The sequence below is a fragment of the Catharus ustulatus genome, chromosome 9 (genome assembly GCF_009819885.2).
Source record: "Catharus ustulatus isolate bCatUst1 chromosome 9, bCatUst1.pri.v2, whole genome shotgun sequence".
Taxonomy (NCBI): domain Eukaryota; kingdom Metazoa; phylum Chordata; class Aves; order Passeriformes; family Turdidae; genus Catharus; species Catharus ustulatus.
In genome coordinates this window covers 28834743-28860190 of record NC_046229.1, presented here as the reverse complement: position 1 = coordinate 28860190, position 25448 = coordinate 28834743, and the positions used below count along the sequence as shown (strand labels likewise).

The 25448-nt window shown below is 44.2% G+C and overlaps 1 protein-coding gene across 2 annotated transcripts in view; it reads right to left on the bottom strand.

The window, feature by feature from the left end:
* The window catches only part of ATF6 (activating transcription factor 6), a 68974-nt gene extending 44267 nt beyond the window's left edge, over positions 1–24707 (bottom strand). For both annotated transcript variants that reach the window (XM_033068057.2, XM_033068058.1), the window contains exons 1-10: positions 24602–24707; positions 24423–24487; positions 23387–23474; positions 22975–23069; positions 22393–22522; positions 21946–22152; positions 19307–19527; positions 13777–13962; positions 12505–12596; positions 1391–1534 (exon numbers count right to left, since the gene is read on the bottom strand). In XM_033068057.2, the coding sequence (XP_032923948.1) occupies positions 1391–1534; positions 12505–12596; positions 13777–13962; positions 19307–19527; positions 21946–22152; positions 22393–22522; positions 22975–23069; positions 23387–23474; positions 24423–24487; positions 24602–24671 (1298 nt within the window). In that variant the 5' untranslated portion in view covers positions 24672–24707. The remainder of the gene's footprint in view (positions 1–1390; positions 1535–12504; positions 12597–13776; positions 13963–19306; positions 19528–21945; positions 22153–22392; positions 22523–22974; positions 23070–23386; positions 23475–24422; positions 24488–24601) is intronic.
* Between the last annotated feature and the right edge of the window lie 741 nt (positions 24708–25448).

The following is a 25448-nucleotide window of genomic DNA, read 5'->3' as shown; positions in this document are numbered from 1 at the left end:
ACTTTGTTTTTCATTCCAGAGCTGTGCAAGACTTGCTACAGAAATACTGAATTTATTATCCACTAAAACCATGCAGATAGAAAGACTATCGGCTATATGACAACTGAGCAGCCACAAACTATATTACAACTGAGTGGAGAGGATTTACATCTCTGAGTCCAGAATCAAGCTTGGTTTTGATATAAGTGAAAAGGAGCATGTATTTCTCAGTACAAAAATCCATAACACTCTCAGTTCCTGAGAGGTTAGCTATCTATCACCAAATACCTAGTGTAGGTTTCTCTCCTGACAGGTTATCAATGTAACAGCTTTAGTCCTCCTGGTTTTCACAGACTTGTAACTCCTGAACCTCAACTTCTTTCTGAAAAATCAGGTATAAGAGCTTATGAAAGCCTTATTCATAGTCCCCTCCCTTTGCCAGCTTTCTCTCCAACTTCATGTCTGCCTCTCCTCTCTACTGCATCTAGCACTGATAAAGAATATGCAGCAAAGAGCTCACAGCTTGCCAAACCCAGAGAGAAACAGTGAAAGAAAAGGAGGTATGGGCACGAGCACATCCTCCTAAGAGAAGCACTGCACTCTTCTGTCCCACAGGTCATGGTCTGAAATGTACCATATAGGATACAAAGTCCTCACCATGGCTACAGCCTTAAAATGCTCCTGATTTATTGCCTTCTTTCTGCATGGCAAAATACATGAGGGCTTTCTGCACATCTGTGCCTGGCTTTGTTCAAGCAGCCAAAACACTCCACTGGAAAGGGACAGTCTAATAGGATAAATCTTGTAAGGGGAAAACATGAGCTGTATTAGCCAGACTTCAATCTGGAGGCAATTATATGTTCACTTATGCACTGCATGCTGGAGATATAGGAAGCCTGAAAGCCAGTATTTAATGAAATAATGGATAAGCACAGGGATGGACTCAGATAGGTTTTTTAAATGAAAAGACACTGCTAAGCTCAGAGTGTGTTCTTAGCCGTGAACTTCCCCAGTCTTCTCTTGAGCAACAAAGAAAATAAATACTCTGGCTTGAAAAGTAAAAAGAGATAGATAATATGACAAATATCACAACTATGCAAGCTAAAATATAGATCAGAGGAAAACAGTAAACAGCTGAATTGAAGAAGGTCCTGAAAGTCTTGGTGATAGGCACTTGTGGATGTGCTCTCTTCCCTAACCCTGTGCAGCACAGCCACGTGTACACTTCTGAAGCTCTGGGAAATAAAACACCATACTCATCTGAAAAGCAAACTGAGTAGCTCTTAAAACACTCTGTTTAGAACTCAGGTGCTCTGTAAAAACAGCACTGGCCAAAAAGGTGAGCAAGGCAGCGAGGGCTAAAAGCACCACTGCCCTCTGCCATCTGAAATATAAAAGGTTTTCACCTCACCTGTTCCTCTCCTCAGAAATGATGCCCTCAGGTACCTTCTGAGCTGTGCTGGACTCCTGGCCAGCTGAGAACTCCAGAAGGTTTCTGGTGCGGTGGTTAGAACTCACAGTGGATTCTGCTCCATTGGGATCCTTTTCAAATACACTGGAAAACATCATAAAACATAACATCATAAACATAACAGCAAAATGTACCACACACAGAAGGGGTCTGCAAGGCACTTTTCTGGAAGGCATTAAATACTCAGGTGGAGAAGTTTCTGGCTGCTGTTACATTACATGGATAAAGTTCATATCTACTGTAAAAGAATGATATGTCAATATAATATCATTGTTCTAAGCAGCAGTAGTCAGAAAAACATTTCTGCTCTCTTTTTCAGTTTTAATTGTTTGAAGGATTCTGATGCTCTAGTTTTCACATTCTCTCACAAAAGCTTCACCTGCTGAAACTAAGAACACTTTGCTTGTAACCCAGGTCTAGAGGGATAAGAAAATTATCTACAATCACATCAAAGCACTTCAAAACTTTAACTTTCACCAGCCTCAAAGTACAATTTACATACTTTATATGAATACATGTAAGGAAAACTTAGCTATCAAATTCCATGCAGCTGCAAGCCTGGAATGCTATGCCAGACATCTACCAGGACTGTACACAAACCTCAATATGTTCAATTCTATGTGGATTTAGAACAACTGGCAGGGCCAACAGCCCCATGGGCAGCAGGCCATGGTGTCAGACACCCTGTCCTGGCATGGATGAAGGATCCTGGCCTGGAAGCTGCTCAGCCAGGCAGCCATGCAGCTCAGGAGGGTGAGCTGCAAGGGAGAACTCTCAAAAGCACAGCAGCAATATTTCAATTTCTCCTCTCCAGATGCTGGCTTTCCTCTTTCACAACACGGTTGCTTCCTGAAAAAAGCATGTTTACAAACCCAAGCTCTAACCTTCTTGGCTGACAACAGCAGAGCATCACCAGCAGCAACAGAGTGAAAACATAAAAATGCAACAAGCCCCCTCTCTGCCATTCATGCTGATCACAGTTCACAGAGTGCATTTTAATTCATGCCCCACCCCTCCTGTGCAGCAGAGCATAAGCTCTGCAGGGGAGGATTTCCTGCTTTTACATGGCATCACTTTGCAACAGGCAACAAATACAAATAGACATGGGCAAAACTGAGCAAGGAGGGCAGATTAAATACTCCACAACTAAGCAGAAGGCAGAAAAAATTGTCTAGAAATTCCCTCTCTTTTGGCAACACTTTTGCACTCCTATGAGCAGTAACCCAGGTGTCCCTGTGAGCAGCTGGGTCATGTTCTGAAGCACAGCAGTCAGGACAATCCCAGAGACAGGCTGACATTGCTTTGACTGCCTCCTGTCCTCCAGGTTTCTAGGCAGCAGCACAGAATGAGGGCAGCAGAAATGCTACAGGTTCTGCTTCCACTTGTGCCAATGGGCAGGAAAACACTGACAGTTTCCTTACTGCCTGTGTACATTGGAATCCAAATGTCTCACTGCCTCTGCTGCACAGAAAGCTGGATGCTTTATTCATAACCTCCTATCAGGTAGCACCAGGCCTACCCAATTTTACAGAAACAATCTCCACTACCTACTAGGTTTTATGAGACCACATTTCTTCTCTGCCAACGAAAGCATCAGCACAACTGGCAGCATCTCAAGCCCAAGAAGCAGTGCTCAAAACTAAGGCTGATGCTTAAACAGATGCCTCACATTCCTGCTGGAAGCCACTCACCTGTGAAATGCCCTTGCTCTACTTAATCTGCAGTCATGACAGAAGTACATGGTACTTCATTCATCACCAAAATAGCCCTCAGATCTGAACGTTAACTCTCCTGCAAATCCTTTCTCCACTGCCTGAAGTGTAGCAGCCATGCAGAGTGCTGCTGGACCTCCTGGATCTGGTGTTCCAGCCTATCCTACTTGTCCCCTTTTCCATTCAAAATGATATACAGAACCAGAGAAACTTTCCATGTAATTTGTTAGTAAAAGCTGAGGAAAAAATCTAAGCAGAAGAACTGCAACAAATTGCTTTTTCCCCATGATGCTTCTTCCTTCCTGTGTGTCTCATTCTGCAAAAGCAATTCCTGCTATTTCAGGTTCCAGCTTGGCAAGGTGAAGTGTCACATACAATTCATTCTTACTGCAGTTCACCCTGAACTCTGAACAACACAGAAAGCCAAGCCAAAGATAAAGACACACACTGCTCTACAATCACAGCTAATCTTCCTTTTTGTGATTTAGTTGTTTTAGCTACACACCCACTCTAAACCACACACGCCTCACTTTATTGCATCAGCTCTAGAAGAGAGGAAATGTTTATTTTCCCTCTTTTGAAGGGTAAAACATCTTTATCTTTTCATCAAAAATCAGCTGAGCACAGGATGTTTCAACCTGAAAGAAGATATCTTCAGCAGCAGAAGACAAAGGAGGTGAACAGAGTATGTTCTGCTATCCTTACAGGCATAAACCATAAACCATGGCGCCCACTTCTGACAGCCTGTGAACACAAACCTGAGAACAAAACACAATATCAGGGTGTTTTATCCAATGCCCTTTCCTTTATCAGAATTGTTATTTTCCTTTTGAAGCAGAGCTAGCAGCCCTTTCTGCTAGATGGGCCACTTTTGCACTCCCCTTTTCCCATCCTTTTTCTAATGACTGTTCTTTCTCAACGTCTCAGATACGTCTCAAAAAAATACATGTAAAAATCTCCTTTGTTGCTCCTCTGGTTTGTGGCAATGACCCAAAACCAAAATAGCTTTAGTTCTGGATAAGAAAAAGCCCCACAAATTGAAATCCTGCCCTACTTCCACCTTCTAATTACTTGGGGAGTTTTGTTAGTTTTTTTCCCCATCTGAACAGAGGATGTTGGTGTCCTGTTGTATCATTTCTTCCTCTTCCCTCTCCCCAGAGGGAACACTAACGAAGTTTGTCTATAAATAGGGCTTCAGGAAACAAATAGGGGAGGACATGCAGGTAATGGTCCATGTCCTCCAGTTTCTCCAAGGCCTTTCCTTGCCACGTGGTTACCTGAGGGTCTGAGACAGGCTATCAGAAATGTTCCTCCTTTGACATCTCCAATTAATATGGGGAGAAAAGCATGACTTAGGAGCAAGGAATCCCTTCAAGCAGCTGGGATGGTGATGGACCTGTCCTGCACAGCTGGAAACATCTGCCCACCTCAGGCATGCTGAGCTTCACAAGCACCAAGCAGAACAGCAACAGCATGGGTCTACAGAACAGATCCCAGCACATGGCACTGAACAGGCAGTAAATACTGGGCATTTAAAAACATCAGAAGAGTGAGAAAGGAAGGTAGAAGATTCCATTCAGAAGGAAGACAGCTTCAGAAAAACTGTATTTTCAACTAAGATATCAACAGCTGGTTTAAGAACTGGTTTAATATGACAGATGGCAAAAGCTTTTTCATCCTGTTGAGCTACAAGATGAGAAGTAGGAAAAGGAAGAGCACTTAGGCATACCTGCCCTGTGCAAGTCCTGCTATTTGCTGGAACCAAGTTACTGCCCCACATTAAAAGTCAAAAGAGACTGAAGCTGAGAATTGGCTTCACTGGGCAAGCCAGACTTTTAGAAGTTGGAATCTTCCCTGTTTGGCTCACTCACACACCTGGGGTGCCCAGCAAAGCTGGAGAGGCTGCATTTGGACACCCCAGATACCGTGAGCATGAAAGGGTTTTCACAAGCCACAAACACCCTGTCCAAGCTGGCTGAGCTCCTGGCTTGTTTCAGATGCAAAACCAGATCCAAGGGAAAAAAGAAAGAACCACTAAATACTTCATGCAGATGTTTGTTGAGAAGTGTAGATAAATTTGATTATAAGAGGGAAAGAAAAGCAGCACTCCTGCCATGGTTTCTCCAGGCATTCAACGGCACCTGATATTTTAGCTGGATTTTTACTTCTTTGGGTTGAATGTCAGTTTGATAAATGTGAAAGCAAGTCTTGCCAGGAGCCCAAACTAAATTTCATTTGTGCTTCTGGCTGAACAAATCCTGTGCACTTCAAGTTTTGAACACTGACATTTAAGTTGTACAGTAATTTGGAGACTAAAGCCAACAGTGATATCATAACAAAGAGTTTTCTGGGGACAGAACCATCTCCGAGTATGAGCTGGGAAGTTTCCAACAAGCTAAAGTTGACATTGCAAGGAGACACCAACCAAAGACCTTGTCCTCTTCCTAACTGATTCCAGACAAGGCTGCCATAGTGCCAGACACTCTCTGGAAAGTATTTTATGTTTCTATTCCCAGTGAGTGCACCATCTGCTGACAGCAAGGCTCTGCCTCCTCCTGAGGGCTGCTCCAGAGCTGAGAGCAGCCCAGCCTTCTTCCTCTGCAGGAGAACAGGAGGAAAGCAACCCAAAGTGAGCTTTTGTGCATTTTTGTTGTGTTTTGCATGCTTGAAATAACAATTTATTCTTAACAAAGCCTCTGGAAAAGAAAGGAAGAAGGCAAATATTGACACCCAGAGCACTTTTTTGCTTGGAAAACTCTGTACTATTATCTGGCCTTTATTGCCAAAACTCATGGCTGTGATCAGCAGAGAAGAGAGGAAGGAATCCTTTCCTCCTCCCAGAGCTGTAGTTTGTAAGAAAACCAAAGGTATCCAATTTTATTCAAGCATCAACCTATCAAGAGAGGCATTGAAATGTCTGGAACCTTGACCTATGTCCAATTCACTCAGTCTGACCTTTTTCTCTTGATTTCTCCATCTTGGGGCCATCTCCAACATAAATGTACACTCAACTCAGCACTGAGACCTGTTCTTTCAGTGTCACAAACATGACATTAAATTTCCTGTACTAAAAGTGTTAAGAGCCTCAAAGGTCTTCTCATGTTTCTGCTGTTTGTGCTAAAACACCCAGAGGGCTTCATCTTTCCCTGGTAGCCAGGAGCCATGGACCTGGCTAGCCTGGCACTGTTTCATGCCTCTTGCATTCATCTCACAGCTTTTTCTTCACATTTCACCAGTTCCTCTCTACTAGTGCATAAGAAATCAATAGGATATTGCTGTCATCATCTGTATGAAGGTTTACTATACATCACATTTATACCCACCAACCTCCTGAAGACATATGGGAGGCTATTGAGGCTTGCAAAAACCAGAAAACCAATCCTCTCCTATCCTTCACCAAGAGCAAAAAAAAAATCCCAGGACTGGATGAACTGAGGAAAACAAACTGACTCTGAAGTACAGCCCATGATCTGCAGTTCTCTGCTCTCTGAACACCTCTCAGAGATGCTTCAAGCAGCCACTGCAAGTTTGGGAGCTCCTCTTCCACTCCTCCTGCAAGCCATGGGTGGTTCCAGCCAGCCTGCCCACTTTGCTGTGGAATGAGGCAGGAAGGAGCACTCACAGAGTCCAGGAAGAATTGCTAAAGGCACAAACTAATGTAAGGCAAAACTAATGCTGTGTTTGAGCTGTGGCAGGTGCCAGACACGTGGTTTTACACAGCACACGTGACTCAAAGGGACATTTGGGATGTTTGTGAACACACCATGTCACCTTGGGGTCACAGAGGTGACTCCAGACCACCCCAGGACGTTGGCCTGGCTGCCCTGAGTGGGATCTGCACTGACAGAGCCCAGCACACAGCTCCCACAGCCCCCACAGCCCTGCAGCAACACAACACAACACCTGCTGCACGGGATGCTATGGCAACAACATCAGCTCCTTTGCTCACCCAGAAAATGCTCCCTGCTGCCACCATTCCTCTAACTCTCCAGCATCCCATCCCTGAGGTGTCCCTACCCTCCTGCTGGCCATAAGATGGGTCTTCTCTAATCAAGGAGTCCAGCATGAAGTCTCAAACAACAGCAAACTTGCACAGAAACACTGCTGAATGCACCAGGCTCAGTATAACCCTGCTCTCCCACACCCCAGCTCAGGATTGCTCACTTTGAGTAAGGGCCACAGTGACACCAATACAGGTGTGCTCAATGGATGGTGCTGTCAGCAGCCACAAATCCTTTATGCTCCAAAAGCTTAGCAGACCCCACAAGTGCTGACTAGCACCTTGCACACTAGGTGGGATGCTAATCTGGGTACTGGTATCAAAGACTTGTGTTTTCATTACTTTATCCTCACAAGCAAAAGGTCATGGTAGCTTGCAAGCTGAACAATCCTTGGGCAATTTCCTCAGTTTTAGTAAAAGATAAATAATCTTAGCACTTATGGTTTGGTTTTTTTTTTCCCCTGTTTGTGCTACCAGTTTAAGAAATGAGACACATCCCTAAGTCTTTCAGGAATCAAAAGCCACTGCTTCTTCATCTGCTGTTGTCTGTGATAACAGCAGACAAATTACACTTCTCAGCCAGCAAGGCCAATGTCTCTATTTGCCACTGCTGAGTGGATCTAAATTTTTAACAGATTATTCCATTTCCAGGATAGTCCTGGAAAGTAGAGGAAAAGCCACGAGGACACCCTGGAGAGGAGCTGCAGTGAAGTCTAAAGGCCAGCCCTTCTGGTGCAGCTGCTGGAGGTCAGCAGGACACAGGAGGTTTGGAAGCAGCAGCAGCTGTACTGAGCTACATGGATCAATCACCACCTCAGCCACTCTCCAGCACAAACACAGCCTTCTGCGTATCACCAGGTCTGTGCTCCAGTTTGAAAGGGGTCCCAGCCATACAGAGGGGGCCAACTTGTAAGAACACAGAATTAATACTAAAAAACCAGCATCACACCACCCTCTCAAACCTCCTGTTCCAATCTCCTGGAAAATCTGCCTTTCCTCCCTCCAATCTCATCTTTTTCTTTGTTTTCTGTCCACTACATAGCTAAAGGGGTAGTTAGGACACATTCTGGCTGGCTGACATCTTAACAAACGCTCTAAGACTACTGCTAGGTCACAACCACTGTGTAAGCTTACACAGACATTATGGGGAAAAAATGACCAGCTGAACACTTTTTATTCCCAAAAAGATAATGCTACAACCACCAGCAAATTCCTAGCTTACAAGCTTTGCTGCTACTGTCCCAAGGAGAGATGCAGAAAATATTTTGCATCTTCTGTGATTGTTCTCCTTTCCCTGCTTTTTACATGACTTGGGTTATTTTCCTCAAACATTTTACTATCACATGTAGGACTTGCATTAAAAAAAACCCAAAACAAGCATACAAGACAATTTATATTCAAATGAGAACAGGGAAGAGAATCAAAATAAAAATATTCCCAAAATAAATACATGGATGTTTAGACTAGAACATGTGCTTGGTTGCCATTTGTTTCAGCTTTGTTTGTGCTTGTTTAACACATTTTCAGATGTGTTTACTCTAAGGCACAGTCCAACACAAATGTGGAAATCAAAGAAGGAAAAAGAGGCATGTAGGAACTGCAATAATTTGAAAATGACCAGATTTGATGTGGTAAGTGCTAAAAAACCAGCCCAGCTAATTAGATGTTTGTCAATGCCAGCAGTCAGCCATGTCTCAGGCATGCCATGCCAGCTGGGAGTGGCCCCAGTGCTGGCTCCACAGAGGGCACACATGGGGGCAGGAGAGCCTGGCTCCCAGCACACCTGGCTCCAGGTGCCCTGTTCCAGCTCCCAGCCCTGCCCAGTGCCAGCCCTGTGTGCTCACTGCCTTTTGTGCAAACACTGCTGGTTGCCAATTCCTGCCTTGCACATCATGGAATGCAAGGCTGGGGCAAGGGGGTGACCTGTGCAATGAGCTGAACCAAAATGGACCCTTTTCCCTCCACACACCTCACCAATCACTCTTAAATAATAATAATAAAAGGAAGTTTTTGTACATGTTGAATCCAAATCCAAATAACTTAGAAGATTACAGAATAGTTCACTGACACACAGATGGGAAATTCCTGGGCGCCTTTCTTCTGGTGTAACACTAACAGATAAAATAGAAACACTGCTAGAATTCCTGCTAAATTACTTCTGCTTTTAATAACTGAAAGTTTCAGTTTTCAATACAAAGCAGCAACAAGCCCAAAGAGTTCAGTTCACAGAACTACCTAATGCAGAGTGACCACTGACTCCACACAAGCCCTTTCATATCCTCAAACCACACTGGCATTCAATTGATACTGAATTAGACTTGCATTCTTTTCTTAGAGATACCATGGTGCTGTGTCAAAGACTGAAGGATGCTCTGAAAGGCTTGGGGGTAATTAAGCAGACTGGGCAGCACCCTCCCTCCAGTATTTTCAAACAGATTTCTTATGTCAACAGGCCAACCTCCCTACCAGACTTTCACCCCCACCCCCAAATTCCCAAGTTCAGCATTACAGATTACCCCCACACATATCTGTCAGCCTGAAAAAATGTGTCAGCAGAATAATTTTATCTGCTGAACTTGTTTGCCAAGGGCTGCAACATCCTGGACTGCTTTCTATAATCTTAAAACAGTTGAACAGCAGTCTCAGAGCCCTCCAAGAAACATCACAAACATCTTGCCACACACACAGAGTCAACAAGACACAAGACAAATTTAAAAAACTATGTGTTAGTCTTTATCACACATCCATTAATGCAGAGGAAAACACAGCACTAACTCCACAGCCACCCATCCAGATGGGACAGTTCTGTGGGATGCTGAGTGCCCAAACACTGCAGGCTATGGAGGCTTTGCAGGACTGCCTGTTCTTCAGCCCTAATCCCCAAACCTAAACAATCCAACTGCTCCCCTGCTTTTCCTGATTTGACAGAAAGATGCAACCTACACACCTACCCTTCTGTTTTACCTCCAGATTTCAAAAAATCTGCCACTTCCCACAAGAACCTCAGAAGCATCTTACAATCAGGCCACCTAAGGGAATTTCAAAGTCTGCTACAAATTTTTAGGGGGTGAATTTCCCATGATTTTGCATTTTTTGGATGTCACTCTCTCTTTGCAATGGTTCATTGGTTTTAAGTAACAAAATGTTCACTGCTAATATGTTTGGAGCAAAACATTCTGAGCACAAATGCTGGCACACCTCCCTTCAGATGTGCAAATGAAATGACTTCTTACACAGAAAAAATGGCAACACAAGGTTTCAGAACATATTTACCTCCAGATGACCACTGCATGGAAATTAGGGATTAGCTAATTTGGGGGAAAAGAGGGCTTTTGCTGAACTATAAGCTAGCATGGATATTATCACAAAAAATTACTTATTTCTGTAAGAAATTGCAGGGACTGAAAAAAAGCACATCTAATAGAAGCTGCTGTTGTTAAGGACTAAGCAGAACAGCAATCCTGTCAGTTTGTGGAGCTGCCATTCAGTGACACCTCTATAAAAGGAAGAAAATGTGTATGGGAAGAGTGAAATCTAAAGAAATAGTCTGTATATCCCACATTCTGGGGTTCCTACAGAGCATTGCATAATTAAACATTCATACCACCTAGATACAGCCTAGGATTCTAACTGCAGTGTGAGCATTTCTTCTGCTAGGGAGGAAAAAAAAATAAAAGAAAAAACGCAGAAAGGGTAACTCCTTGCAAATTTGCAATTACATTTCTCTTCATTGCCTAAATCCAGGGCTGATGCAAACCACCTGGTTCAGGCACAGCAGTTACACTGGCATGCTCAGCTACTGTCCTGGCCAGGAACAGCCAGACACACAAGATTTCTTCTTGCTTTATCTACTTTATTAAACATCAGACCTGTCAGGAAGTTAACCCTGTCACATTCCTGTAGTCACTGTGCTGCAGAGACAAGAGCACAATGTGACCTTCAAGCCCCCTCTGACAGCAGTGCCTTGCCATCCAGCTCAACACCTTGCTCACTCCTGGGGCAGGGAAATGCCCCAGAACTCCAGAGCACTGTGGTAAAACACTTCCCACCTATCTCCCTGTGCTCCCAAGCCTTTCAGCACTAACAGGAGTTTGATGCATTCCATCACCTCACTGCAATGCAGACACAAAAGCATTTCCCCCAGCTTCAGGACTGGGTATAGTAATTCTCAATCTCTCAAGTGAGTGGGAATGCTTGAAATGCAGATGGGATGGACAAATCAATCCCTTTATAGCTGGAAGATGATTTTTCTGCCTGATAGTCAAAAACCACAATACAAATCTTAAATACATTAAGAAATGGTCTACCTTAACATCATCCACATCAAAGCAAAATTATCAGCTGTGTTTCACTTCCTGAGATAAACAGTATTTACAGTAAGTGCAAGTACTTCAGAAGTCATTCCAGCTTTAGAAAATTTTCTAATATTAAAAATACAAACATCACTTTCTAATATACAAACATCACTTTCTAAAAATTTATTACAGTCAGAAACAGTCTTCCTCCTCTTTTATCAAATTCCTTTAGTTTGACTGGGATTTTAAGGACAAATGGAGACCCTGCTGACTGGGATGCTGATGAAATATTGTGTCTTTTGGAAAAAGTGAATGGTTCCATCTAAAAGATTATTATATTCTAAAGCTAAGTTAAATAGACAGGTATGTGCAAGAAGTATTCCTTTTTATCCTCCTTTCTTCCACAGATTTCTTTATAAGGTGTGTGGGAAGTGATGTAGCTTTTCCCTGCTGCTCTCTGGCTCCTATGCCCTGCTGATCACAGTTCACACAAGAGAGATTTCTGATGGCCACTTCATCTAATCAAGGAGAGGGAACAACCTCTTCACCAAGCCTGGGAGACAATGGCTCACTCTGGAATGAGGGACACTGCAGCTGGACACATCTAAGGGTCAGGACTGCAAGGCATGGAATGGACAGCAGGATTTCCTGAAGATTTTGGATACTAAAGCAGCTTCAAGTCATAAGGAGCTGAAATTAGCACAGGTATAAGCAAGCAGATAAGCTCTCCAAGTCTGATGTTTTTTCCTATAAGGATTCTAAACACAATTCTTACTCTCTGCAGGTATAAATGGAGCAGACAAACTGGTGTATGCTGCACTGAATAAAAAAATGCCAGAGCAGGAGATTTATAAGATCTAACTCTTTTTGCCAGAGGGATTCCAAAAGAGAAGCCATTATACAGATACATCTTCCCCTAACACAGGAGGGGAATAAAGGACAGATTTCAGATTTCAAGCTCAAGCCTTTAAAACATAACACTGGCTTCAAACAAAAACCTCAGGACAGTAAACTTGCTAGGCAAAGAGGGATTTCTAAGCAGCTTACCTCAATGGACCATAATTCAACATTATAAAGGCCAGTATGACCATCACACACAGTGTCCTTCTCTTTGGAGATGATACTTTGAGCTTCTGGTTCTAGACAGAGAAAACAGAAGACACTGAGCAAAAGAGGGGCACATATATGCAGGGGTATGTCAGAAGCCAAGTACACCAAATTACACTTGATTTATAATTATAATTTTTAATTACACAGATTTATAATTCCCTAATTATGTGTGAATACATTCCTGAACTACAGTAATTTCACGATTATAAGCCACACTGAGTATAAGCTGCACTTCCAGGTGTCGGCAACTTTTCATTCTTTGTCCATACATAAGCTGCACCTGATTATAAGCTGCACATTACAATACAGGGTGTGATAAAAGGTATCTGTGCTAATGGCCATTGAGTCCCACTGTGTGACTGATAAAATTACTGCATCCCATTGGAAGTTGCTCCAGCCAGGGGTAAGAGCCCAACATTTCTTACCAAAATAAAAACAGAGGTTTTGGGACACTAAGGGAGCCCCTTTCTCCACTGGACTCCAGAGGGAAGCTGGATTTCTCCACATCACCACTGGAGCTCCGGAGGGAAACTGCACCTTGTACAGGAGCACTGCTCCAACTGAGCCACATCTGTCACTGCAGGAGGATGCAGCCACCATTTAATGGGACTGCCACCAACACCCTGCCTGACGGGTGTCAGGTTGTACTCTGACTGTGTCAGGGTTTGCAGTTTGTTTCTTTGTAGTACTGTATTTCTATTTTAATTTCCCTAGAAAAGAACTGTTATTCCTAATTCCCATATTTTTGCCTGAAAGCCCCTTGATTTCAAAATTATAATAATTTGGAGGGAGGGGGTTTACATTCTCCATTTCAAAGAGAAGCTCCTGCCTTTCTCAGCAGACACCTGTCCTCCAAACTAAAACAGCAACTTTTTGTTCTTTGTCCATATATAATCCGCACCTGATTATAAGCCGCACTTTGGGTTTGGACCAAAATTTTAGTCAAAATGGTGTGGCTCATAATCGTGAAATTACTGGTACTTAAAAATAAAACTTTGGTTTATACATTATGTTCAGTTTCTATCCAGTGAAATATTCAGAAGCACCATGAAGAATTAGAAGTCTACCAGATAATGTGTCAGTTGGTGAAAGTCATAGGCTAGAAACCCACAGAGTTCTTCCAGTCAACACTTCCCTGACCCTGTTGTAGCGCCTTCCACCTGAACTCCTATTTTCAGATAAAATCAGACTTCCATCACAATCTCTCACCTCTAATACCACTTCATCCAGCTGCCTCTTCAACGTGCTGTTTTCTTTCTTGAGTTTCTCATTCTCCAGCAGGGCTGCCTCCAGCCTGGCCTCCAGTCCCAACATGTATTCCTTCTTTTTCTTGCGTGACTGAAAGGCTGACTCGCGGTTTTTGATCATGCGCTGCTGCCGCCTCAAGACATTGACCTGAACACACAACACACGGGCTGTTAAACAAGCCATAAGTTAAAACTGACTCCTTTTCATGCAGAATTTCTGCCTCTCTGCTTTGGCAAAGGTCTGCTCAGATAGCTTCCTGCTCTCTGCTTCAAATGAGCTGGAATAATCAGCACAGAGGCACCTTGGGATCACGGTACACTTAAGGAAAAAGCAGATCTGCACTGGCTCAGTTTTCCTCTGTATTCCCAACATTCTATATGCAGGGATCATCAAACATACACTCCAGTTTGATTTGACCCATCAAAGCACAAAGACAGAAAATACCTATCTTCAGGTCTGCAAGGCAGCAAGAATGTCTTTCACCTTGACTTCTCCCTGCACCATTTCACAGGCTACAATCAGTCATCTGCATTCCTAACAGGAAAATTTCTAGGGTTTTCCAGCCTGTTCTGTATGGAAGTCATTTCCACACTGATTATACCTGATTATCTCTTCCACCTACATTATACAGGTTTCGAGATTTTGACTAGTGTTGCTGATCTCAGATTGCACATTCTATGTGCATCAAACACTCACACAGCAGTTTAAGTGCAGTCACCAGATGCATCTACACTAACATCTTAATTCAGATCAGGAGTGTGGCTTGGGTTCACATTTCCTGACTGTTCCACTAAATGTGCTTCACTTCACATCACAGAACAGTGTCTGAGAGCACAAAAACTGGATTCCTTTGGGATGAAGCTCCACCAGCAAACATGTTCCAGTAGAGCACATAATTCACCCTAACCACCAGCAGGCATTCAGTCTGCAAGACCAGACTGGGACAGCTCAAAGTAACCCCTCCCCATCCTCCAACAGTCCTGATGACTGATTTTTTTCCCAAGCAGGAGCACTCCATCTTTTACCACTTACTCATTTTGTGGTTTGCACTGAGTGGGACGACCCAGACCAAAAGCATCTTGTGCTGACAAGGATAACAACGATGGATACTGCAGAACTATACAAAACTACTTGAAATCCTAAGTTTAAACACTAGTCTATTGATTTCCTTTCCCTCACAGATTAGCAGCTCTGTTTTCATTAGGAACAGACGACTTCCATCACATTTTTAAGCTGCAACTGGATGACAATTACATTGACAGATAACTGAATGATCCACCTCACACAGATCTGAACATCCTTCAGTACCTACCACCACAGGCACTGGGGTAACCTGTATCTCTCAGAGCAGCAACATTGAAGAAAAAAGGAGAAAACCATTCCAGAAATATTATTCTGGGGAAATAGTATAATCACAGAATAGTAACATTAACTAACTCAGACTTTGAGTCCAGCTACGTAAAAAACTTTAACCACAGCTTTTTCATTCTCTCCTTGTATCTACCTGCACACAGACAATATCTTGTTACAGGGCACTGGTGCCTTCAACAAAAAGTGGCCACGAGCTGTTTGAAAACAACATCCTCCTTCACGATGCTGCAGTTTGGTGACAAAGATGAAGAAAACATGTTACAGTGCATTAACGTTCTGGGCTGCCTCCATGTTGGTCTAACTGCTTCTTATAAAGATCATTTATTATATGTCTAGTCTGCTGACACCAACAAAAGTCTGTGCAAGTGAAGCTGTTTGTACTTACTCCAGTTTCTGTCTTCAGCAGAGAGTGGAGAAGGAAAATATTTTAACATATTTTCATTAACACTAAGCTTTGTCTTGAATTTTTTTTAAGTACTACAACATTTAACATAAAAAAAGCTTCTGCAGACATATAAAAACTGGACCAAAAAAAAAGATTCAGGCTAGCCAAGAACTGCAGTGTACAGAACACACCAGTCTGGGGCCAGGATCACTTAAACTGTTCAAAGATGAAAAAACAAGGAATGAGTTCATGCAGCAGCTTTGGCTCAAGTTGTGTGCTATTCCAAACAAGGAGTTATGTTCCCCTTTTTAAAAAGGGCTTTTGCATCATGAACTCAGAGAAGACCAAATTGTTTACATCCATTCTTGTTTGCAGACCTGCTCAGGATTATTCATTACTGGACAGCTTTTAATTACATGTCTGGAACCTCTGGCAAATCCACATGCTTCCCTGAAGAAAATAAGGTGTTAGAGCACCAGAGCAGTGCTTCTACACTAAGAGTATATCCTAAGTAAATCTGTCACTTTTCAGACACTGCCACCTACATTTCATGTGTTATTTATCCAGATTGCTGTATTTTACTCACAGTTCTCCAAATGCTGTGAGGAACAGGAGCTCTCCCTAGCCTGATTCCAGGTACTCTGTGCAGTATCTGCATTTCAGTCTATGCCACACCAACTACATTTTGACTCATTTTTAAAAGCTTGCTTAAATGAAATCCAGAATTTGTGTCCTTAAGTAATTTTGCTTTAATTTACAATCCTTAAACAGCTTAAGGTGCTCCTTGGTCAGCCCTGTGGGTCTTGCCTGGCTTTTCCTGAGGAATATTCCACAACTGCAAACCCAATACCACCTAAATGTGCTGCAGGAAGTGGAAAGAGCTGTGTGAGTGAAGTGCTGCAGGAATGCTGAACCTGGAAGCAGTGTGGCAATCAGCATTACACAGCTGGCCCAGCACCAAGGTACACATGCCCCCTGCTCGAGCACTTTGATATTCAGGAGGAAGAGGAACTAATTTATAATGTCAGCCTGCTTCAGCAACATTGCTTTGCTCAAGTGCTGAACCAAGATTAAAGGTAGCAAACACCTCTGCTAACTTCTTGTGCAGCCTCCAGCTTCTAAAGTTGTATTGATGTTCCACTCAGGACAGCAACTTCTGGTTCTAAGGAAACACAGACCATAGAGGGAGAACACTGCCCTTAAAAACAATCAGTAATCAGTGATGCAACTTCTGCTTTGTAGCTTTGAAAATCACACCACCACTACCAGAGACACGCACAAAAATGCTGGAAATATGGAGAACTGGCAGGTTCACTGCAAACCCTTGCTTCAAACAGCACTAACCAGATTCAGATTGTCCTCTATCTTCAGAAGTTTTACAAAGAGTCATGCACTTTACAAATAAACACTGCTACCTCCATTTACTTCCAAAGAAAACTCAAATTATGAGCAAAATTTAACCTCCCTTCCAACACAAGCTGTACTTCTAGAAGCAAGAATGTCTCTCATACTCCAGAGAGTTTTTTGTACATGTGCTAGGAAAGTTAACAAAGAGCTGAAAGTACAAACCATTCAATGTGGCATTAGCTGGATTCTTAGCTTATGAAAGCTGCTGTCTTTGAAGACACACCTTTGATTGCAGGAATACAAAACATATGCAAGGTTTTTTGGTTTTTTTTCCTATGGAAATTCTCGGTTTTCTTGTCTCTAACTCAACAGAGCACAACTTGCTTAATGAGTTTGTTGCACAAATATTACACAATGTACAGCACAGAAATGAGGATTCTTCAACAGAAATCCACACTTATGCTGAAGCTATTTTGCACAATTAATCTTTTCTGGATTTTCAGTATTCTGGCACTTGCCCATGGCTGGCAGGCTGCACATGTGTGCCACCAGGACAGGCACGGCCTCACGCCTCCAGCCTGCCTCAGCCCATCCTGGTGTAATCCACAGGCAGCCTGAGTGTTAAGCCAACAGTTTATCCCTCCTAAGCCCAAAAGAAAGTCCTGCAGTGTTTCTTTTTATCCTGCAACATCTGCTTAGATTAGCAAACAATAACCCATGCTACAGAGCTCAAATGACAGCTCCATCTGTGCAGCCTGAGCGCCACAGACGGCGTCCACAGCAGTCGGGGATGTTTTAACCCTGCTGGCCCCAGCTGAACCCCACAACATTGGTTTTTTCTCAAAGAACTTTTTCACACTATGTGCCAAAGAGCAGCTGCAACTGTTTGTTCATGTTGTGATAAATACAGGTAAGATGTGCAGCATTTCACAAGTCTTAAAACTGCTTCCCTAAAAGGCTTTGGGTGGAAATGCCCACACAGCCACCCTCAGAAACAAACCTGTTTGTTACCCCAGCTACACATCTGACTCCTGATGTCATGGATGTGCATATGGAGCACAAGGACAATAAGGGGGTTTTGGCAATTAAACCTTACATTCAGACAATGGCAAGGTGCCATGCCAGCCCTGTTTACAGGGAGTCACAAATCCAGTCACTGCAGGTCATGATTTGTGTTCTCTTGAGTTAACTTTGCATGACAGGGAATTATCACTAATGCAGCACACTAAACTGCTCTGCCTACTAACAGACCTTTGCTTGCTTCTTGTACATTGAGTATCAAGTTTCCACTGCACTCTGGCTGCTGAACTATCTGTAGCACAATATTTTCATTACAAAATGCAGCCCACACACAAATATGATTAGTGAGGAAAAGCTACCATCAAGCCTGAGTGGCAATCCCAGACACCAGGAAACCATACAGCAATGTCCCTGCAAGGCAGCTGAAGGAATAAGCTTTCCTCTGCTTTTGGGAAACAGTGACCTGCACTGCTAATATGCAGGTGCCTATACAGCAAAATTCCACGTGTTTTAACCCCTACACTGAGATGAGACAGGACCCTCAGCTCACAACTGTACTTGGAATACCACATTGGGAAATCACAGAGTTTTGAAGTCACCAACAAGAAGCATTGGTCCTTTCCACAAGCATGTCTGCTTTGGACAACAAAATGCAAACAAAGCAGTTCTAAATTACCAGGAGCTAAATCAAATTAACACCCAGCTTGCTAGATGGTTAAGATGCCAAAGCTGAAGGGGAAAAAAACCCCACACACATCTCAAGAAAAGCTACTGTTTACACCTACTGCTTACTGTGAGCTACTATGGGATAACTTATTTGCAGTCTAATTGTTGAGAGCTTAACCCTCTTCTACTCACTCAATACATGATCAAAAGAGAACCTCAACAGATTAGCATCATGTGGAACTCAGTAACTGAAGTTTCTAAAAATCATGAGTAAAATCTGGAAAAAGAATGAGGCATTGACATTTCAATTTCAATGAGGCAATTCATCTGCTTCCAAAGAAATGTTTTTAATTTATGGATTAGAAAAGTGATTTAGCACTAATCAAAAAACAGATATATCAAATCTTCCTGTATGTAAGAGAGGTCCAGCTACTGAGAGCTTGCACTTGAGAACAGAAAATATCTATCAGCACCATCTTCTGGCACTACACTTGCACACCTGGTCTGCAGCTCCAGGCAGGCCAGCAGATATTTAGCTGTTCCTCCCTGTCCTGTGTCAAGCTGCTAATTCCCTGTTTGCAGCTGGAACTCCTATTAAGAGTTTTCCTGAGGCTCTGAAGGGACCATTAGGCCCCACATGCAGAAGAAGCGACTGAAGAAGTGCACAAGGCCTGGTTAGCAGCTGTCAGAGTCAGAACTTACATCCAGCCCCATGGCTGGGGCGCTGCTCTGGAGCAGGGGCTTTGTCACCGGGACTTTGCCGCTGCTGGAGCCGCTCCCAGCAGCTGCAGACAGCGCCTTCACCGCCTGGTTCTGGAGAGCTGGGGCCCCTCCAGCCACTGCAATGACTGGTTGAGAGGCAGGAAGCACCCCAGAAGCCTGGAGCTGTACCACAGCAGGCTGGGGCAGCACCACAGACGGACCTGCAACACAAGAACAGCAGCACTCAGCAGGGATGGAATGCATTTGTGCATCACCACTCTGCAGGGGCACACTGCCATCCCCTCCTGCCATGCACAACTGATCCCAAATCCATCCACATTCCACAGAACAGGGATGGAAAGAAATTGTTCCAAAGTTTACAGGACTCTTAATCCGTCTTGCAAACCAAAACTACAGATATTAAAGGAATCCAATAAACCAAGCTCTGTCCAAAAGTTAGTAAAATTCAACACTTGTTATATACATTACTCAGTATTGCTAATACTTGAAGCACTTTGAACAACCTTTTCAAAGAATTTAGCCAACTTACCTCAGTCCTCCTTCTCCCTTTTTTCTATAACTACTTTATTGCTGTCCTCAATGGAAAAGTTACTACACAGAAGTGACTCATGCCACACAGATCAATTCAAAATAGCAGAGAGATGGAAGATGAACAAAAAAGAACAATGCAAGTTTCACTTTCAAAACTTACACTGAAGCTTCAATTCACACTAAGACCATTTTTTAGAAAAATGTCTTATGCAAGAAAGTTTATACACAAGCTGAACAGAGCTTAAAGAAAAGCTGGCAGAAAAAATGAGGTAATTTTAAAAGAGTTTGAAATGGAATTAAAAACAGTCACTTCCAAGAAACTTCAGTCCAACAACCACATTTAATGCAAGCAGGTGCTTGAGTAATATTTTGTTTTCTGAAAACACATTAATGTCTCTCTAATCCTTTGTAACAGGATGACCTCGCCAGCTTTCAGAAAGAGCACATTCCAGCTGAGCATTCCAACCAAAATGCACCACAATGGATTACAGCATTTATCCAGCCTTCTGGAAGGTGAAAAGTGGAGTAATTTACCTAGTGCCAAAAATTTCATGTATGGAATAAAACCAGACCCTTTTTTTTTTTTTTTGGCAGACATCATAACTTAGTATGACCCAGTTTAAGAATCTTAAATGATGAATTTGAGACTATTTCAATTGTTTTGTAATGTATAAAAGAGATGATGCTCTAAGACCATGCTTTCTCCTTTAAGCTTTTATTAAAGGGGCTGAGAAAATCAAATTTCTCATGCTTCTTTGAAGACAATGGCATATTTCATACTGGTAGCTCCAACTTGTCATATGCAAGGGATTTAGACTGATGAAAAAAGATCCTTATGGTTTTTGTTATGGAAGCTGCACAAGAGAATTTTTAAACATACCATCAGTTAAAGGAAAGCATGGACATACTTTCTCAAAAGTATTTCCTCTATACTGTCTCACAGAAACTACTGTCCTGACTTTTCTTCAGGGAAAAGGAGAAGCTGATCTTCAGAGTACTAGACTTAGATCCCCAGCATTCCTTACTCCAGATGGTACTTTATCAGCTGGAACATCAGAAGGAATAAGAATTAGGTCACACTGACTGTGCTGACCTGTGTTTTAAGCAGTCAAGCAATCTTAGGCATGTTATAACAAATGTCAGCATCTCCAGATTTGGCTGAACCCCTGATGGAAGAGAAATCAGTAGTGGAGACAAATTTTTCCCAGCTGCAATAATTTCTAGATATGCACCCTTAAGAATTTCTCTCCTTTTCCTTCCATGCCTGTGCAATCAACTGCAAGGAACTGTGGCCATCAGCTGGTGAAAGGAGCAATTGCAGCTGGTAATTCCTGCAAGGCAAGCAGTGTCCCTACTGCTCAGGCTGGAGAGTGAAACAGTGCTCTGGATCCAGAAATGACAGCTTGAGCTACTTCAAAAATAGCTAAGAGGGTAACTGCAGGAATGCAGAATTATCATGGGGTAGGAAGCAATTTTCCTGTTGTTGACATCAGCAATTTTTCTAACCTCTGACACAGCTCTCAATTTTCAGCAGATTTCATTCTATTTAATGGTGTTCAGTGAGCTAAAAAGCCATAAACTCACGCTCCCACCATCCTGTGGAAGAGTTTTATGTGGATTAAAAAAAAAAAAAAAGCTTGTATCACTTCTCTAAAGCTTACTTCAAGCCATCCTACCTGATTCTGCTGGACCTTCCTTTGGTTTTGACAGAACAGCACTGTAATCACCTTATGCATCACCTGACACTGCAAGCAGAGCAGAGCAATGCACCCCTGCACATCCTTCCAAATCAGCAGTTTTGTCCCCACAGCTGCCAGTACTGGGCACAGCTTCTGTCTTCCATTCCAAATAGTAGAATTATACAATCCAGTCTGCAATTTTATACCATATGAGTGCTGTTTCTCACAGGACAGTAGGAGAGGAGAAAGGCCATCTTCTCAGCCTGAAGCCTTTCCAGCAATGCATGTAGGACTCTTTCTGCTCCTATTCCTCCTCTTTCATACACCAAACCTAAATTCATTCTATCAGCCATTCCAAACAGACAATGCCACCACCAAGACCTGGCCCAGTCAAGCCAATTCACTCACCTTTAGGAGGTGCAGGCTGGATGTTAACAACTGGCTGATTCTTTGGCAGTGGCACAAGCGTGGGGAGAGTCTGAATAATGATGGTTTTAGCTGGGATGCCAATGTTAGCCTGAGCTTCAGGCACAGCAGGCAAAAGGGGTTTGGGTTGTAGCAAAGGCCTGGACACTGTCTGACCACACTTCTTCAGGCTCCTCGCAGAATTATTTGCTAGAAGAGGAAAAAGAATCAGAATTGGACCAAGAGGCATAAAATACGTAATTCCAGCAATAATGAAATGGCTTTTAATGTGGGGATTTTACACGTCTATAATATTTGTCAAAAATAAACATATCTGATAAAATATCCATTTCATAAATGACAGGACACCTAGTGCTTGTTAGTTAATAGTTTAGATGCAAGACAGCACACATCTTTTCTACAGCACAAAAGTAACTTTGTCTCTCATACCAGATCGAGAAGAGATGCTCCCAGCAGGCTTCTTCCCTCCATCTCCTTCAGGGGAGGCAGGGCTTCTGCAGCTCTTGCTGTAGAGAGAGATGGGAGACATCTGGGAGCTACAGCTGAAGTCCATATCATCCTGCAGACAGAGAGCACAGGAGATCAATGCTTCAGAAACTCAGCAGTATCTCTAGCATCACACCTGCATTGCTGCTGCAGCCAAGAGGAGAAAGGTTTTACTGTGCAATTTGATTCTGGCCAATGCCAGGTACCACCAAAAAAACCAACAAGTACTTCTCCCCATCAGCAGAGCAATGGGAGGCAGAGACCAACACCTGCTAGCCCCAGAAGCCTTTAGAAGGCATTTTGTTTGGCAACAAGGCTAATGAACATAGCCGAGGCAAGAGAGCTGAATATGCTCTTATTCAAATGGATCACAGAGGTAAGAAAACACCACTGAGGGGTTTCTACAAGGGCTGGGAAAATCAGCTGTTTTCTCTTATGCCATGAACTTGATCAGAGGAGTAAATCACAGGGCTTTTTGTTAGTCAGAGCTGTTGCTGTCTGTGTTCCATGGGGGGTTTTGCATACAGGCACATTCTGCACTGGAGAGTCCACAGACGGTGGCGAAGGGACCGAGCAGCTGGAAGCGGCTGGTGACAAAGGTTCTGTCTTCACATCGGCATCTGCAAGAGGCAGGGAAAGACAGTTCACTGCACAAGCTTTTAGCACTGGGAAAAGTAAAAAACACACTTTCCTACACCAGATATTTCATTCCCAAAGCAAGGCACAGCAGAAAATGCAGGGACATAACAGGCATTAAACAGCTTGGCTTGTAGGGCAGCCCTTGCCAGCTGCACCCATCCTACAGAAACCCAGCCTAATTCTCATCCCAGAGCAAAAGGCTGTAGGGCATCAAACAGTTCCACATGAGTTTTAAGAGCTCACCCTTGTGGGGCAGGAGGGGAAGAGCAACACCTACAAAATATAGAAGGGTTATTACCTGCATAGGCATGGCCTGTAATATTCCAAAGGTCCGAGTCCCAAGACATCAAATCCAAATCAAAATGGAAGTTGTAGAGATCATTTTCCTGAAGTGAGAGTTCAGCAAAAGAGACAAGACAAAAAGAAAGATACATTGACACCATCAGCCATTGTGTTCACATTCTTACAGCTCCAGAAAACAAGGTAACTGTCAATGACTTCAGGTGCCTAGAGGTATGCAGAGATTAAAGTCCTTAAAGAAGAAATTCTCAACTGAAGCACATAAAACAAACCTTTTAAACTTACACCTGTAGGAAGGGGCAGGTCAGCTCAAGACCATCACTAATTATCATATTCTTATTTGTAATTTGTAAAGCAAAATTTCTAAGTTCAGTCATTGAACCACCTTAGGTGCCATCCTCTCCTTCATCTGCCTTGAAAAATTAATTTCATGCTCTTGCACCATTACATCTCAAAGCACTTCACAAACAAAAGCCGCACCAGGGACAGCTTACCAGCAGGAAAACAGACACAAGATTGATTTGCCCAAAACTTGATTAACAGCATGTGCTAGGTCTCCCTATACCTGAATACACTGAAGCCAAGGACACCAGCTTCCTTTTCCAACAAAAATCAAAACAAACAGGCCAAATCACTCCATACACATTATTTATCAAATGAACTTTAAAACAACAGTTGGGGTTTTTCTCCATTTATTCCGCTTGTGCATCTCTAAGTCTCAAGTGTACTATGCAAATGTGCTCCCTGCTCTGCCCGCTCCTCCTCCAGGGCACCCGGCACCCTCACCCTGCTCTGCCCGCTCCTCCTCCAGGGCACCCGGCACCCTCGCCCCGCTCTGCCCGCTCCTCCTCCAGGGCACCCGGCACCCTCGCCCCGCTCTGCCCGCTCCGCAGCCGTGCCCCGCCGTGTTCCAGCGGGCGCTGTCCCCAGCGCTGCCCGGGGCCAAGGCCGGCCGGCCCCGCTCTCCTGCCGGGCAGCTCGGGGCTCTCCCCGCCGGCAGAGTGAGCCCGGTCCCCGCCATCCCCGCTACTCACGTCGGGCTCGTCCTTGGGGGCCGCGGCGCCCAGCAGCTCGCTCAGCTCCTCGCCCAGCACCGCCTCTGCGGAGAGACAAGGGGCTCAGCGCCGGCCCGGCCCCGCCGGGGACCTCCGAGCCGGCCCTGCCCGGTCCAACGCAGCCCAGCCCCGCCCCGGCCCCCCGAATCCGCGCTCACCCCAGTCCAGGCCGCCCCCCGGGGCGGGCAGCAGCCCCGCCGGCTCCCACTCGGGCTCGACGGCCGCCATGGCTTCCCGTTCCTCCCGATACACACACGTCTGCTTCCGGCACGGCCGGGCCCGCCCCCTACGGCGGCCGCGGGCGGACACGCGGCGCAGGCGCGGCTTGCACGGCCGCGCTCCGAGCGCTGCGGGGAATCCTCGCTTCCATTCGGCTGGAAAAGCTCTGAGATCAGCGAGTCCAACTCTGACCCAAGAGCCCCTTGTCACCCAGGCCATGCCACTGAGGGCTGTGTCCGGTCCTTAAACACCTCCAGGGCAGTGACTGCACCTCCTCCCAGGGCAGCCCATCCCAGTGTCCAGTCCTTAAACACCTCCAGGGCAGTGACTGCAGCCCCTCCCAGGGCAGCCCATCCCAGTGTCCAGTCACCCTTTCTGTGCAGAAATTCCTCTGAATGTCCAACCTAAACCTCCCCTGGCACAGTCTAAGGCTGTGTCCTCTTGTCCTATCACAAATAGCCTGGGAGAACCAAATAACCAAACCCCACCTGGCTCCAGTCTCCTCTCAAGCAGTGACAAGGTCACCCCTGAGCCTCCTTTTCTCCAGGCTGAACAACCCCAGCTCCCTCAGCTCTCCTCATTGGACTTGTGCTCCAAACCCTTCACCAGCCTCGTTGCCTTCTCTGGACATGCTCCAGCAACTCAATGTCCTTCCTGAAGTTTGGGGCCCCAAACCGGACACAGCACTAGAGAAGTGCCTCACCAGTGCCAAGGCCAGAAGAAGAATCACTTCCCTAGCTCTGTTGGCCACATTATTTAATGAACATTTCCCCCCTCACTGGCCCA